Below are 16,730 nucleotides of genomic sequence, written 5' to 3' on the forward strand. Positions count from 1 at the left end.
TTTGTCCGTTTTTTTCCTGCATTCTCAAGTACAGTAGTACCTCGACATACGAGTGCCCCGACATACCATCAATTTGAGATACGAGTAAAATTTAGGGCAAATATTTATCTTGAGATACGAGACAAATTTTGATATACAAGCATTCAGCGGACGCAAGAGGCTGCTCATAAAAACATCATGGGCACTGTCTTTCCCGTCGCAACTCCCTCATGTAATGTCTTTACGAGCACTGGGCGGAGCGTTGCATTTTTTCAGTGTTTTTTCCCGTTAGTCAGTGCAAATGGCGTACATATGCTACTTCTCGTTGGCAAGTGGTCGTGCGTTATCCTATTGTGAGGACATTGGTGTGCATCAATTTGGGATTATTTTGAAGGGAAGACAAAAGCAATCAACCCTCGATAGGGTGCATCTGAAAGTCATGGTGGATATATATATATATATATATATATATATATATATATATATATATATATATATATATATATATATATATATATATATATATATCTTGGCAAATAGAGACAAGAAGAAAGGTATCAGATTTAATTCCCGTCAATAAAACTTTGATGAGAGCGACTTTATAATGTTAATATAGGCAATATAGTTTTAAATGAGAAGATATTCAGTTAGTGGCGTGCCTTGAGATTTTTTCAATGCAAAAAGTGTGCCGCAGCTCAGAAAAGGTTGGGAAACATTGCTGTAGGCAATGTCAGGTCATTTCATGTTGATTTGGGATCGCTCTTTTCATCTTACAGCATTTCTGGGTCAGTTTCTGCTGGTTTTTGAAGGAAAAATAATTATAACCACTAGTTGACATTTTTTCTATGTGGCAAAGATTTTTTTTTTTGGTATGGGTTGAAGTTTGGAGGTGTGAATGTTCCCCTCTGGCACATATTGCATAGCAGACATCTATTCTTGAACTATGGGAACTATTAATATTAGGAATAGTTTTTGGAACATGGGAATAAACTGGAGTACCCGGAGGAAACCCACACAAACCCAGGTAGAACATACCAAATGCACAGAGGTGGACCACCCAGGATTTGAACCCAGGACCCCAGAGCTGTGAGGCCGACGCACTAACCACTCACTCCACCGGGCCGCCGCATGCCATTAAAATGTTCCTGAAAAAAATTGCTAAACATGAATGTTAGTGTTAAGTTTCACGGATCATGAAGCTTCGCTAAAATAACCAGGATACAAAACCCAGGAAAAAGCAACAGGTCACACAGAGGAAAAAAAATGCAACAAAATCAATCCATAAATTAGGCTGGTTGAACACTGGTTGCCCTGTGATTGGCTGGCCACCAATTCAGGGTGTCCGTGCCTACTGGCCATAGTTGGCTGGGATAGGCTCCAGCATTCCCACGACCCTTGTGAGGATAAGCGTAATGGAAAATGAATGACTGAATTTCGAAATTAGATTTTTTTTCTAAATCAATACTAAATGAAAGAAGACCTATATTTAAGCATAGATTTGATAAACATAAATAATATGAGTAATGTAATATTGGGGTGTATGGGTGTTGATTATCTTGGGTTGTCTGCCTAGGGTACAAAATGAGGGCCAAGACCACCCCTGAAAATAGTTATCAATGAATTTGAATGCACCAAAGCCTGACTTTTGAAAATGTTCTCACTCCCACAGGGCTGAGGTGTTATGGGAATGTCGGCAATCCGGTTGCAGGATGTCAAAAACGGTCGCCGAGGTGCGCCGCACAAAAAAAAACCTGCTTAGCTGTCGTGGGGCGACTTCTGTCATGACCGCACCCAAAAAAGGGCGGCGTAGAAGGCAGGGGGGAAAGCGGTGTCTGCATTTCAACGTCAATTCTACACCGATCCATCGAGCAAGTACCTTTGTCAATCAAGGTAAGGGACTTTAAGCTGGTCCATCCCTTTCAGCTGACCTCTTTAACGTAATTATTGTCGTCAAATGCAAATTGGAAAAAAATCTTAAACATTCTTAATTAATATTATTATTAATATATTAATATATCATGTAAAAGATAAGATGTAGTTTAATGTCACGTCTTTTTCCCTGTTTAAGATTCTTTCTCATCTCTCATCTCATTTTCTGAATCGCTTTATCCTCACTACGGTCGCGGAGGGTGCTGGAGCCTATCCCAGCTGAGGCGGGGGACACCCTGAATTGGTGGACAGCCAATCGCAGGGCACAAGGAGAAAACCAACCATTCACGCTCACACTCATACCTAGGGGCAATCAGCCTACCATGCATGTTTTTGGAATGTGGGAGGAAACCGGAGTACCCAGAGAAAACCCACGCAGGCCCAGGGAGAACATACAAACTCCACACAGGTGGACTGACCTGGATTTGAACCCATGTCTCCCACTGTGAGGCCGAAGCGCTAACCACTCGTGCCACCGGGGCACCCTTAATATTTTTTAAAGAGTCTAAAAAAATAAAATAAACATTTGAGAATGTATTTACTATTTCATTGATAAAACAAGATGTCCAATTTTATTTGATTAGCCCCTCCCAGTCCACAGGGAGTCGACGTCCATCACCATGAGTTCACATTTAATAGACAATATTTTCTTATTGTTCATCTATTTGACATTCAATTTAAAATTTGTGATTATTAAAATGTTGTAAACAGCTTTTTTTCCCAGTAATTCAATAATTAACTCCTTAGCTGCCATTGACAGCACTAGACATCTGATGTTTGGGAAGGGAGGGACTGGAATATACGATAGTTGACAGCCCCTCCCCGTCCAATCGGATTGGTCGTCTGTTGCTGTCAAAGGTGGTAATTTTGGCTGGTCTTTTTTAGAGGTCACCGGTATCTTGCATCCATGGAGACCGCAGAAGCTTTGGCGGCGAATCAGAAGAGCCGCAGGAATGTTACCATCGAGATTACCAACCTGACCAGTGGCTTCATGCTCAAGCACCCCAAGTAACACATGCACACTTTATTCATATTTTGGTAGCCCATTAGTCACTTCTGAGCTCTTTGGTTTAGAAATCTCATTTCATTTTCTGAACCACTTTATCCTCATTGGGGTCGTGGGGGTGCTGGAGCCTATCCCAGCTGACTGGGCCAGAGGTGGGGGATACCCTGAATCGATGGCCAGCCAATCGCAGGCCACAAGGAGACGAACAACCACCCACGCAATTTAGAGTGTCCAATCAGCCTACCATGCACATTTTTGGAATGTGGGAGGAAACTAGAGTACCCGGAGGAAACCCACACAGGCCCGCGTTTGGCTGCGATAGGCTCCAGCACCCCCTGTCTGCATATGCGGTACAGAAGATGAATTTATGTTTTACAAAATACGTGCAGCCACAAAACACGTATGAGCCAGGTGAATGCTAGCTACATTTGGGGTGGCCGCAAAACATCGTCCGGCCGGCCTCAATTGGCCCCCGGACTACAAGTTGGAGACCCCAGTTCTCGACTAGTTGTGGATTCATTCTGGACATCGATGAATGGCGGGAGCGCTAGTGCTCCCACAGTCAAAAAATATGAAAAAAATAAATGAATCAAGACTGAAAGAGCAGTTTTTAAAAGGGTCTTTTTTTCCTCCCTTCTGCCAGGGTGTTCTTGGAAAGCGGCGACTGCCATAGCCCGCCGCAGCCCACCGTTCGGTCCATGCGCACGGAAGTGTGCAACTTCACCAAGACCGACGCAGCCGCGTCGGGCGTGGTGGGTGTGATGACCTACGACATCCACGAGCGGGGCGCGGCGGTCGCCAAGCTGTCCATCATGTTCTCCGTGCCCTACGACTACACCTTCTATAAAAACTGGGTGGCGGTGGGCATCTTCCCCATGGAGAGGGAAACCGACGAGAAGCTCTACAAGGAGATGTACGACTGCAAGGAGCTGAAGGGCTTTGCTCGCCAGCAGGCCAGCGGCTGCGGCCTGACCTACGAGAGCGGCAAGATGGACGTCAAGGTCACCATGTCGCCCATGGGTAAAGCCATCATGAAAGTGGAGCTGTGGGATAAGCACTTCCACCCTTGATGGATCAATTTTCACACTACCCCAATAAAAACAACAACAATGACTTTGCTTTTTGTCCCTTGTTTTTCCTGCATGCTCAAGTTCAGTAGTACCTCGACATACAAGTGCCCCGACATACGATCAATTTGAGATACGAGTAAAATTTAGGGCAAATATTTATCTTGAGATACAAGACAAATTTTGATATACGAGCATACAGCGGACGCAAGAGGCTGCTCATAACAACATCATGGGCACTGTCTTTCTGGTCGCAACTCCCTCGTGTAATGTCTCTACGAGCACTGGGCGGAGCGTTGCATTTTTTTAGTGTTTTTTTCCCCGTTAATCAGACGGAATTGTATAGCGATCGCTTATACGAGAGGAGTATATACTACTTCTCGTTGGCAAGTAGTCGTGCGTTATCCTATTGTGAGGACATTTGTGTGCATCATTTTTGGGATATTTTGAAGGGAAGACAAAAGCAAACAACCCTCGATGGGTTGCATTTGAAAGTCAAGGTGGAGGCGGGGCAAATAGAGCCAACACGGGAGAAGAAAGGCATCAAAATTTAAAGCACAATTAGAATTAAGTTTAGTGTAAAGTTAGATTAAAGTTATTTTTGAGTGTGTCTGCATCGTAATCCAAGTTCATTTAACTATCTTTATGTTATGAATGCGTTGCTGTGCAAAAAGTCCCCCACCCCCTCTCCCCTCCGCGAAATCCGTCAAATTTTAGTACTATGAAACACATTCTAGTAATATTAAACCACTAGTCATTTGTTACTTTGTTAATAGATGGCGAATTAGAAGAAATAAAAATCTTTTTCCAATCCGATATCCTGTTTTGGGTGTTTTTTCAGGGGGTTGGAACGAATTAATTTGTTTTTAGTTCATTCCTTGAGAAAGGTTCATTTGAGTTACGAGTAAATCGACATACGCGCAAAGTCCCGGAACGAATTAAACTCGTATCTCGAGGTACCACTGTATATATTTTTTTTACTTCAGTGCGCTGTCCTAGTCGCAAGCAGAGGAATGGGGCGTGGCTCATGCTTGCGAATTTCAGCGTGGATTTTCACATTTTTATGAGCTCACCCAAAAAAATTAAATTAATAAAAAAAAACTTGCGATGTAGTGAAGCCGCAATAATTGAAGCCGCGATATTTGAGGGATTACTGAATTATTGATTGTAGAGTGAGCAAATAAAGCAATAAAATGTAAATGATTTAGTACAGTAGTTTACTCACTTATTTGTCCGGAATCCGTTTTCATAAAATTCTTCCACTTTTAATGGTCAATCAAAGTATCGGAACCAGGTAAAGGAAAAAAATGGAATTTTATAATGTATTTACAGTATTTCCTTGATTGCTGTAGCAAGACAGACACAGAAGACATTGTAGACCTAGTTAAAAAAAACTGGAGCCACTCACATCCAATCCATGTTGACTGGCAGGGCTAGCAGTGATCGTTCGAGCTAACCGAGCGGCATTGTTTCATGGTCTAACTCCATCTGGTGTTAAAGATGAGAATTACAACACAACATAGGCCCAATTCAAGTTTCTTGTGTGGGCCATATCGGATCATATTTTCATAATTTGCTGTAGGCTGCTAAAAACTGGGCACCGGGTCATAGTTGCCCCACTGGCAGTAGTTTGGACATCCCTGACAATGCTCTTCTGATGAGGCCACCTAGTGGCAGTCAAAATTACAAGTTCCATATCTTTCTATATCAGGGGTCCCCAAACTTTTTCTTGTGAGGGCCACATAACTTTTCCCTTCTCTGATGGGGGGCCGGTGTCAGTTTGTAACAGAAAAAGTGTGACGATCGTAGGGGAGCTTAATTTTTTTTAATTGTTTTCCAGAAAGCCACACATAACCAAATAACCCTTTCCAGGTTCATTACAGAAAAAAAGTCAGGAAACATATAACACTATTAATGAAATAAATAATAACTAAATAACCCTCTCTGAGTTCTTCACAGAAAAAACAGGAAATAAATAACACTATTTATGAAATAAATAATAACTAAATAACTCTCTCTGGGTTCTTCATAGAAAAAAAAGCCATGGAACATTAACTTTCTGTTGTGCCATGCACAATCTTCTCCCTTTGCTCTGAAGTTTATGCACGACACCACAACCGTCATTACAGAATCACGTCAACATTTTGCAGCACAGTGCTTGGTGGTGAATTTGGCAGTGGACTCGTAGCGGAGCGGTGAGACCCCTTTTTTCCAACTCCCGGTTCATGCGTCCCATTATTAGACCGCGAGTTTCGGCCACCATGCTAGGAGCCCCGTCAGTCGTGATGCTAGCTAGCTTTGACCAGTCCAGGTCCAACTTCTCCATGGTTTGGCACACTTTGTCAAAAATATCCTCTCCCGTTGTAGTCCCTTTGAGACTTTGGAGGGCTGCCAGATCCTCGCAAATCTCAAAGTTTGCGCTAACTCCACGAATAAAAATGAGCAGTTGCGCTGTGTCTTGCACGTCCGTGCTTTCATCCAGTGCTAATGAAAAAAAGTCAAATTATTTCGTCTTCTGCTGCAGCTGGGCATATACATTACTCCCGATTTCTTCAACGCGTCTGGTCATTGTACTCACCGACAGACTTACGGCATTAAATGCATCTTTCTTCTCGGGACACACCTCCTCCGCGACAGTATCCATACATTTCTTAACAAACTCTCCATCAGTGAAAGGCTTACTGCTGCTTGCTATCAATTTAGCAACCCAAAAGCTGGCCCGAACGGATGCCTGGTTCTGCTGAGATAGTAGTCCACTTTTTCGCTTTGAGAGTTTGTCTGCTCGTATTTGGCCTTGCAATCTATCGTACTTGTCTTTGTGACGGGATTCATAGTGTCGGCAAAGATTGTATTCTTTGAATACCGCCACCGTCTCTTGACAAATGAGACAAACAGCCTTTTCTTTGCATTGAACAAAAAAAATAATCGTTTGTCCACTCCAGGTTAAATACCCTGCATTCTGAATCAATTTTTCTAACACCTAACTTTTTCGCCATTATTCCGTTCTCAAACAGGTTGCAGTTTTAATATGCTTGAATAGTCCGCGATGGTCCCAGGGCTTCGCCCTCACCTGCGATCGTCCAGATGTCTCGGTAACACTGCTCGTGCATGCAACGGAGGACGTGCCCACATGCATCAAAGGGAAACACTCTCCCCGCGCGTGTCACCAAAGAAGCAATGCGAAGCCCCGCTTCACTGGGATGATTTGTGGGCTCAGCAGGGGTGCAATGAACCAAACACAAGATTAAAACGTCCCAGTCTTCAAGGCCAAATAGGAAAAAAAATCCGATAGCGTCTCTGGTATTGTTCAGAGGGCCGGTCCAAACGTGCCGGCGGGCCGCATCCCCCCCCCCCAAAAAAAAAAAAAAAAAAATTAAAAAAAAAATTTAAAAAATATTTTTAAAAAAATCCGATAGCGTCTCTGGTATTGTTCAGAGGGCCGGTCCAAATGTGCCGGCGGGCCGGATACGGCCCGCGGGCCGTAGTTTGGTGACCCCTGATCCACAGGCTGCCATCACGTTTCTATCTCTTGGTGAGAAAATGAGAGCTTACCCGAAATGGCCAACTCCTTTAATTCCACTGCACAACCTCAAAGAAGTCGGTCTGTTGAGCAGCGGGAGGGAGAGGACCAAGGGAGGGCTTTAGCTCGCCCTTAGCATAGATGATAACTCCACCACCACGTCTGTCTCGCCTGTCGCACCGGAAGGGGATGTAGCCCACCAGGTTTATCTCAGCGTCGTGCACATCAGAGCTTAGCCAAGTTTCAGTAATGACGATCATATCAGGCTTGAGTCCTGATACAATACTGAAGAGGTCACTGAACTTGGCGATCAAACTGCACGCGTTGGTGTAGATGATGACTAGGGGTGGACCACCGCCATCCCTTGTTCCCTCACCGTCACCCAGTTGTTTTGAGTCTCTGTGGTCACCTTCAGTGGCGGGTGGATGTAGCTTGTCAGGGCTAGTTGGCCGTTGCGGATGCACAGACCTCTTTCGCCCTTCTGCCGCCTCGCTGCCAGCTCTGCTACAAGGTTGCGCCAACGAATCCTCTCCCTCAAAGAGTACTCCTTCCGAAAATCCAGTTCGAGATCAGGCCATTGGATTTTCTTGGCGCTTGTTAAGAAGGTCTCGACTTCAGATGGAGTGCCAAGAGTCATCTTTAATGGACGGGGGCGCGCGTCAGCAGAGGATGGTGGCTCGCGTCCAAGCCTCACCGATCTTCCGAGTGAGAGAGATGCCCCGGGTGCCAGTGTCTCCAGGACCGACTTGATACAAAATATGGCCAACTCGCGATCTTTCATCGCGCTGCCCACAGCTGGGAGTTCGGGCGACTCGGGAACACCATAGATTATCACACTCCTCTCGCGTTCCGACACTGCCTCTTTACTGGATCTCGCGAAAGCAGTTGAATTTGCAGGGGCTTGAGTTTCAGGCTCACAACGACATCACTGCCACCTGCGGTGTCTAGGCAGGCTGACACGTAGTCATCGTCATGATCGGGCGCCTCGCCAGCGCTAGACTTCGCGGCTGAAGATTGCTTCGGAGCCTGTTTGGTCTTTTTTGCCTTCCTTTTCTTTATTGGCCTATGGCAATTTGCCGTCTGTTCCGCACCCGTGCAGGGGGCAACAGGCAGACTCTGCGGCGTGGCTATGCAAACAGAGCTCGCCTTTGATATCTCGTCCAGCCTGATGTGTATCTCTGAGATAGCTTGCTGCAGCTGGTCATACTTTTCCTGGAGATCTACAAAGCGATCCTCCCTGGAACTGCACTTACATGAGCAGGTAGGTGCAGCAGATGAACTTGGAGGTCTGTTATTTTTAGATCTTGTAGTCGCGGGCATTTGGAAGTTGAAAGGTCCGTTACGTAGGAGCGGAAAACTTCTGCTAACAAGCTAATGCTAACAAGCTCATACACGCACAATCAACTCTAAAGCTGATTGTTGAAGTTGTACTCTAAAGCTCAGTATTCAAAAAGCTTCGCGATGGCGTGGCAACAACAGTAGTCCAACTCACTAGCTTTTCCCGGGCTGCTGATCTGATTTTGATGAAATGTCGACAAGATCTCTTTTGTAATTTTGATGAAAATATGTTGGGCTTTTGTTAGCGTCGCCGGCATCCCCTTAAACTTGCAGGGATGGCCAAACCGGTCCTCGAGGGCCGCTGTGGGTGCAGGTTTTTGTTCCAACCGATCCAGCACAGACATTTTGACCAATGAGATTTCGGAAGAAAACAAGAAGCACCTGACTGCAATCCACTGATTGCACTTGTAGGACACCCGATTGGTGAAAAGGTGTCATCTTGATGGGTTGGAATGAAAACCTGCACCCACTGTGGAATAGTTTGGACACCCCTGCAGGCTTAAAGGCTCACGTTGTGTCGGGTAAGTTATTAATCGGCTTTTTAATTCATCATCTGTCAGTGACTAACAAGTTTGTAAACAAGTAGCAAACATTGTATTATTTTTGGTCACACTTATATAGTGTCATTGTTTTATTTTTTAACGTCAGTTATGTATGTATGTATGTTTGAATGTTGCCGTCACACAGGAACAATGGATGATCGATTAGTACGTCCACCTAAATCTGACGGATCGGAAGATGTAGCAAGCAACTTGTTTCAATATTAGTGTTTGTCTTAACAAATGCAAAAGAAATGATTTTTATTTTGTACATCGTAAATGGATTGTGCTTCAATTTTCTCCAAATCATACACCTGCATAGACTCAATAGTCAGCTGACAACGAATTGTGATATTTCTTACAACAATCGCTATGTTCATCCACAGGCTGCCATCACGTGAAGAGAAGAATCTGCCATTAGATCCTTCTTTTTGGCATTACAAACCTACAAAAAGAAGAGGTTCATTATGGCTCATTTGCCAATGGCGTCATCGTCACCTGATGTTGAAAGTCCAGAGAGAGATGAAATGAGACGAGACGTATCTGCGGGAGGAAATACGTCAGATGCAAAGCAAGATTTGTACGAGGAATTCTTCCCAGATATTACTCTCCTTGAACTTACACATTACCACACTATCGATGATGATACTCTCACAATAATAATAATAATCGGACATAGGCCATGTCGTCATTACCACAACAAAAAAAAAACAAATAGTATTTATGCAACGCCTCTTTCTGAAAGGACCACTCTGTACCCCAGGATAGAGGTGAACAAAACAAACTTCAACCAAGCTCGCAACTTGAATACAAACGTTTCTATCTCTTGGTTAGAAAATGAGAGCTTACCCGAAATGGCCAACTCCTTTAATTCCACTGTAAATATATCTACTTCTAAAATTGAATTAAGCAACAATTTACATATGGCACCTACTGAATCTAATTTAGATTCTCTAGCAACTTTAACTCTTGGTGCTGCTGACAAATCGTCCACATGTTCTCCTGAAATTGTATCCCCAATGACCTGCCCTCAAAATGAAGAACATACTCTCCCCACAGGGAATGAAAAAGGTCCTACTTTTGAGATTGAACCTACAGAACAGGCTAGCTTGGAAGCTCAACCTCCTTGTCATTTAAGTGAAACAATAACTTTGTCAAAAAGCATTTCTAATGACGGTCACCACAACACCTTAGACGGTAATAATACTTTCTCCCCCAGCGGAACCATACAATCGGGAAGCCGTCCAGGTAACTGTCGTAACAACACCTTTGATGCAAATCCTCCATCCAATAGCGTTTCATCCATTTCAGAACACGATTCCAACAATATTCACCACAACACTATTGAAACGGAGCCTCCTTCAGGGTCTAGCGGGACAACAGTGATTTTGGATACCGATTCTAGTAACTGTCTCCAGAAAACCTTGGATACAAATCTTCCCCCTCAGTTGAATAAGAATTTAACTATGTCAGAAATCAAGGACTCTTCCAAAACCAATCCTCCCACTCGGAACAATGGAACGATAACCATGTCGGACAGCTGTTCAAGTGACAGTCACCTAAACGAGGTCATTTATAATATTGGCAAAAGCCTCATTTTTGATGACACTGTGGATATAGGTCAGAATCTCATGGAATCAACACCAGTGGCTCTTAGTAAAATGGACCGTTTTGTTGCCGAGCCAGGTGAGGGCAAATTGCTGGCAGCTCTCAAAAAATCTGGAGTTGCTGCCAGTACGACAGAAGCAGAAGTTCAGGCACCACACGTCATTGCATCTGACGTCATTGTATCTAAGAAGATATTGTTTGATCCAGTTGCTAAACCATCATTGCTGCCAAGGTTTAAGCCGACAGCGTCTCTACCAGGACGAAGCGGGCTGGCGGCAACCGGCGTGCCCTCAATGAAACGAAATTTGCCAATTCGCACACCTACGGAGGTAATTAAAAGCAGTTGTTACTTATTGCTTCCACATCATACACAAGTTTTAACTCCAGAAACAAAATCCACTCAAAATATTCTTTCACTAAAAACTGAGAAAAGACTTCGTCAAATTTGAAGTTAAAATAATCATTTCACTTTTCTTTTTTTTTTTTGTCCTTTTCAGGGTTTGACAGTGTCCAGCTCATCTAACCTGCGACCCTCAACTGCAGGTTAGAAAAATCTATTCTCATACTTGTCTGACACTTGACAATTTCATGATCAACCAAAGTTTCCCACTCTGTTTACATCAGCAACCCGGCTGCCAAAATCTGGAATGGAGAGGCTAAGAGGAAGACTACCATTACAGGGCAGGGGTCCTCCACCGAGAAGCAGCCCTCCTGCTTCCTCGACTTCTAATGAAATAAGTGATTATGAATATATTTTCCACACAGAAACTATGGACTTTCATTGGTTCTATATGCTGGCTAGACATAGGTGACATTGTTAGTTTATTAATATTTCACCATTCCTTTTTGGACACCAAATGCTTGTGAGGGCTACATCTAATTACCCGTAGGATAGGAAAAGGGAATCGAGAGCAAAATTGTGTGGGTCAATTCCCAAGCAATGCTAGCAATGTTTAGGTATCAAGACAAAAACGAATAGTGTAACCAAGCAAATTGTTTATTGGTTTGTCCTTTGTTTTGAAATAATACCTTTTTATGATGTAAAATGTCTTCTTGCCCCCTCTTTCTCTTTAGAGTCTAATGCTCCTGTCAAATCTCAAAAAAGGACACGTGACAGAAGTAGGGATGCACAATCAATTGTGAAGAGGCCAAAAATAGGTAAAGATGAAGGAGGGTCCATACCTTATGGCAGCTAAGAAAATGACCATGTGGTTGCTATATGTACTTTTTTTTTTTTATGTTTTAGATGTCCCAACATCATCCAGGCCCACAGTAAGTGGTGCTAGAGGGGCTATTGCTCAAACTAAAAGCCTAAAATTACCGATGATGCGTCAAGGAAGTCAGCTGGCTAAAGGTAGGTTACTTTAGTGAAATACATAGGTGATGCCTGCAATAAATAGATCATCCAGCAGTTTATCATTTTATCCCTTAGCAACACAGGGCATCCCCGCCAAGCGACAAGATGAAGACGAAGCTTTTTTACTGAGTTTGCTTCCTCGCATGAAAAAAATTAAACAAGAAAAGAAGCACCTTTTGAGAAGCTGGATTTTGAAAGGATTGAATGATGCGGAGGGATGATCTGAAGTTTTATCTTTTAAGCAAACTTTGTCTGCTGTTAGACTTAATAAAGTATTTTTTGCCAGATGGATTATATGTTTTACCAGATTTTTTTCTTGTGGATATTTATAAATACTTTTCAAAGATGAAGAATCTGATATCCACATCCTTGGATTATTTAAAAACAAAATAAAAAGGCTTGCTAGAACTTTGTGTGTCACTTTTTTCTGAAACATTTAGTTCATTTTTCACAACTAAAAGATGTATTTGAATAAAACTTGATCAACATTGCAAAAGATAAAAATGATCCACATATTAAATGATTTAAAACAGGGGTGTCAAACATACGGCCCGCGGGCCGGAACCGGCCCCCAAGGAGGTTCGATCAGGCCCGCAGGATAATTTGAAAGTGGAAAAAATGCATAAAAGACATGGAATTAATATTTTTATTTCGCTGCAATTCATGGATTATCCGCTAAGGGGCGCACTCTTTCCATCAGAGTAGAAGACAAGCCGCATCACTGAGACAGACTGAAAACAGCAGCAACTCCATAAATTTTCAGTGTGTATTGTATGTGTATGTATGTTTCATGTATGAAGTTTACAGATTTACAGGACAGGCGAACACTTTCTTCATTACACATTTAAAATCAGTCTCCTTAGTTTGTAAGGTGCACGCAGGGATTACATTTAGATTTTATATGCGTATGTGTAAGTGGTTTAAAAATTCCTTTAAGTCTCATTTAATCTTAAAGTGCATGACTATATTTTTCAGTACCAATTAAAGTTTTGTGCCTTTGTACAATCAGTGGGATCAGTTGCAATGCATATTTGTGAATGATAAAAGTCAATTGCACATTTGTCTAAGGAAATATGGTGTTTCATGAAATGTTTTGAAAAAGGATAGTTCATTCAATTTCAATATTTTCCTAATGTTCTTGTGCTTCTTTACACCAAAACAAAAGGAAAGACATGATATTTGGGTTATTTATAGCAGAGCATGGTATAATTTTAATGGTCCGGCCCACTTGACATCTCCCTAGGCCGTATGTGGCCCACGATGCCAAATGAGTTTGACACCCCTGATTTAAAATAAGTACAATAGTATGCAACCAAAGAGCACGTCTCTTTGAAGTATGCGTTTGCGTCTCCACGCCAGATGAGGGCGGTGTTGGCATCATCACAGAGCTACAAAGAAGACGCTCGTTGCTGTGATTGGTTGGAATCTCCTTCAAATACTTGGCGTTCATTTTAAACTCAGAACGAAGACATGATCTTGTCATATTAACATCAACTGCTTTTGTAATTTTGATGAAAATATGTTTGGCTTTTGTTAGCGTCGCCGGCATCCCCTTAAACTTGCAGGGATGGCCAAACCGGTCCTCGAGGGCCGCTGTGGGTGCAGGTTTTTGTTCCAACCGATCCAGCACAGACATTTTGACCAATGAGATTTCGGAAGAAAACAAGAAGCACCTGACTGCAATCCACTGATTGCACTTGTAGGACACCCGATTGGTGAAAAGGTGTCATCTTGATGGGTTGGAATGAAAACCTGCACCCACTGTGGAATAGTTTGGACACCCCTGCAGGCTTAAAGGCTCACGTTTTGTCGGGTAAGTTATTAATCGGCTTTTTAATTCATCATCTGTCAGTGACTAACAAGTTTGTAAACAAGTAGCAAACATTGTATTATTTTTGGTCACACTTATATAGTGTCATTGTTTTATTTTTTAACGTCAGTTATGTATGTATGTATGTTTGAATGTTGCCGTCACACAGGAACAATGGATGATCGATTTGTACGTCCACCTAAATCTGACGGATCGGAAGATGTAGCAAGCAACTTGTTTCAATATTAGTGTTTGTCTTAACAAATGCAAAAGAAATGATTTTTATTTTGTACATCGTAAATGGATTGTGCTTCAATTTTCTCCAAATCATACACCTGCATAGACTCAATAGTCAGCTGACAACGAATTGTGATATTTCTTACAACAATCGCTATGTTCATCCACAGCAGGGGTCCCCAAACTTTTTCTTGTGAGGGCCACATAACTTTTCCCTTCTCTGATGGGGGGCCGGTGTCAGTTTGTAACAGAAAAAGTGTGACGATCGTAGGGGAGCTTAATTTTTTTTTATTGTTTTCCAGAAAGCCACACATAACCAAATAACCCTTTCCAGGTTCTTTACAGAAAAAAAGTCAGGAAACATATAATAACACTATTAATGAAATAAATAATAACTAAATAACCCTCTCTGAGTTCTTCACAGAAAAAACAGGAAATAAATAACACTATTTATGAAATAAATAATAACTAAATAACTCTCTCTGGGTTCTTCATAGAAAAAAAAGCCATGGAACATTAACTTTCTGTTGTGCCATGCACAATCTTCTCCCTTTGCTCTGAAGTTTATGCACGACACCACAACCGTCATTACAGAATCCCACGTCAACATTTTGCAGCACAGTGCTTGGTGGTGAATTTGGCAGTGGACTCGTAGCGGAGCGGTGAGACCCCTTTTTTCCAACTCCCGGTTCATGCGTCCCATTATTAGACCGCGAGTTTCGGCCACCATGCTAGGAGCCCCGTCAGTCGTGATGCTAGCTAGCTTTGACCAGTCCAGGTCCAACTTCTCCATGGTTTGGCACACTTTGTCAAAAATATCCTCTCCCGTTGTAGTCCCTTTGAGACTTTGGAGGGCTGCCAGATCCTCGCAAATCTCAAAGTTTGCGCTAACTCCACGAATAAAAATGAGCAGTTGCGCTGTGTCTTGCACGTCCGTGCTTTCATCCAGTGCTAATGAAAAAAAGTCAAATTATTTCGTCTTCTGCTGCAGCTGGGCATATACATTACTCCCGATTTCTTCAACGCGTCTGGTCATTGTACTCACCGACAGACTTACGGCATTAAATGCATCTTTCTTCTCGGGACACACCTCCTCCGCGACAGTATCCATACATTTCTTAACAAACTCTCCATCAGTGAAAGGCTTACTGCTGCTTGCTATCAATTTAGCAACCCAAAAGCTGGCCCGAACGGATGCCTGGTTCTGCTGAGATAGTAGTCCACTTTTTCGCTTTGAGAGTTTGTCTGCTCGTATTTGGCCTTGCAATCTATCGTACTTGTCTTTGTGACGGGATTCATAGTGTCGGCAAAGATTGTATTCTTTGAATACCGCCACCGTCTCTTGACAAATGAGACAAACAGCCTTTTCTTTGCATTGAACAAAAAAAATAATCGTTTGTCCACTCCAGGTTAAATACCCTGCATTCTGAATCAATTTTTCTAACACCTAACTTTTTCGCCATTATTCCGTTCTCAAACAGGTTGCAGTTTTAATATGCTTGAATAGTCCGCGATGGTCCCAGGGCTTCGCCCTCACCTGCGATCGTCCAGATGTCTCGGTAACACTGCTCGTGCATGCAACGGAGGACGTGCCCGCATGCATCAAAGGGAAACACTCTCCCCGCGCGTGTCACCAAAGAAGCAATGCGAAGCCCCGCTTCACTGGGATGATTTGTGGGCTCAGCAGGGGTGCAATGAACCAAACACAAGATTAAAACGTCCCAGTCTTCAAGGCCAAATAGGAAAAAAAATCCGATAGCGTCTCTGGTATTGTTCAGAGGGCCGGTCCAAACGTGCCGGCGGGCCGCATCCCCCCCCCCCCCCAAAAAAAAAAAAAAAATTAAAAAAAAATTTAAAAAATATTTTTAAAAAAATCCGATAGCGTCTCTGGTATTGTTCAGAGGGCCGGTCCAAATGTGCCGGCGGGCCGGATACGGCCCGCGGGCCGTAGTTTGGTGACCCCTGTTCTATATGAACGTACAGAATGATAAACAAATAATACTTTCATTGAAAATATGGAAGAAAGGTGCCAGGTTACCACGTCACCAAATCTATTCCAGTTTTGCTTTTGCACGACCACAAAAGCCACATTTCATTCATCTTTTCGCCAAATAAATCAAACTGAAGAAACCATTTTTTTTGATAAATCCAAAACGTCAATCTTTTTCTAGGAATTTTGTGGTTGAGGGGGCTTTTGAATTCACACCTAAAAAGTTTCAAAAGAGTTGTTTGGACTTCAAACCACACAAGTGGTCTTCCCCAAATGTATTATTTTTGAATATGTACAAATACTCTGATATTATGTATTATAGATAAGGGATTTCTTTGCAATACTTATTG

The 16,730-nt window shown here is 42.7% G+C and overlaps 2 protein-coding genes and 1 long non-coding RNA gene across 4 annotated transcripts; 2 read left to right on the plus strand and 1 right to left on the minus strand.

Moving 5' to 3' along the window:
- Positions 1-1,730: 1,730 nt before the first annotated feature.
- On the plus strand, positions 1,731-4,027 carry LOC144092350 (DELTA-sagatoxin-Srs1a-like). The gene is made up of 3 exons (XM_077624967.1): positions 1,731-1,869; positions 2,794-2,916; positions 3,558-4,027. Exons 2-3 carry the CDS (start codon positions 2,816-2,818, stop codon positions 3,982-3,984), a joined length of 528 nt encoding a protein of 175 aa, XP_077481093.1. The 5' UTR covers positions 1,731-1,869; positions 2,794-2,815; the 3' UTR covers positions 3,985-4,027.
- A 3,620-nt stretch (positions 4,028-7,647) lies between these two features.
- LOC144092818 (uncharacterized) lies at positions 7,648-12,751 on the plus strand. 2 transcript variants are annotated; one of them, XM_077625928.1, is made up of 7 exons: positions 7,648-8,762; positions 9,765-11,315; positions 11,484-11,529; positions 11,611-11,724; positions 12,061-12,144; positions 12,233-12,340; positions 12,419-12,751. In XM_077625928.1, the coding sequence occupies exons 2-7, from the start codon at positions 9,846-9,848 to the stop codon at positions 12,562-12,564; spliced, it is 1,968 nt and encodes a 655-aa protein (XP_077482054.1). In that variant the 5' UTR covers positions 7,648-8,762; positions 9,765-9,845; the 3' UTR covers positions 12,565-12,751. The 2 variants fall into 2 exon arrangements, with proteins under 2 accessions (XP_077482054.1, XP_077482053.1); XM_077625927.1 differs by lacking the exon at positions 7,648-8,762 and adding an exon at positions 8,794-9,360.
- Positions 12,752-14,662: 1,911 nt separating this feature from the next.
- LOC144092823 (uncharacterized) lies at positions 14,663-16,204 on the minus strand. Its single transcript, XR_013306150.1, has 2 exons — positions 15,436-16,204; positions 14,663-15,341 (listed from the first exon to the last, which is right to left on the minus strand). It is a non-coding gene; the product is annotated as an uncharacterized LOC144092823 (long non-coding RNA).
- Positions 16,205-16,730: the final 526 nt, after the last annotated feature.

Source organism: Stigmatopora argus, chromosome 18 (assembly GCF_051989625.1).
Source record: "Stigmatopora argus isolate UIUO_Sarg chromosome 18, RoL_Sarg_1.0, whole genome shotgun sequence".
Taxonomy (NCBI): domain Eukaryota; kingdom Metazoa; phylum Chordata; class Actinopteri; order Syngnathiformes; family Syngnathidae; genus Stigmatopora; species Stigmatopora argus.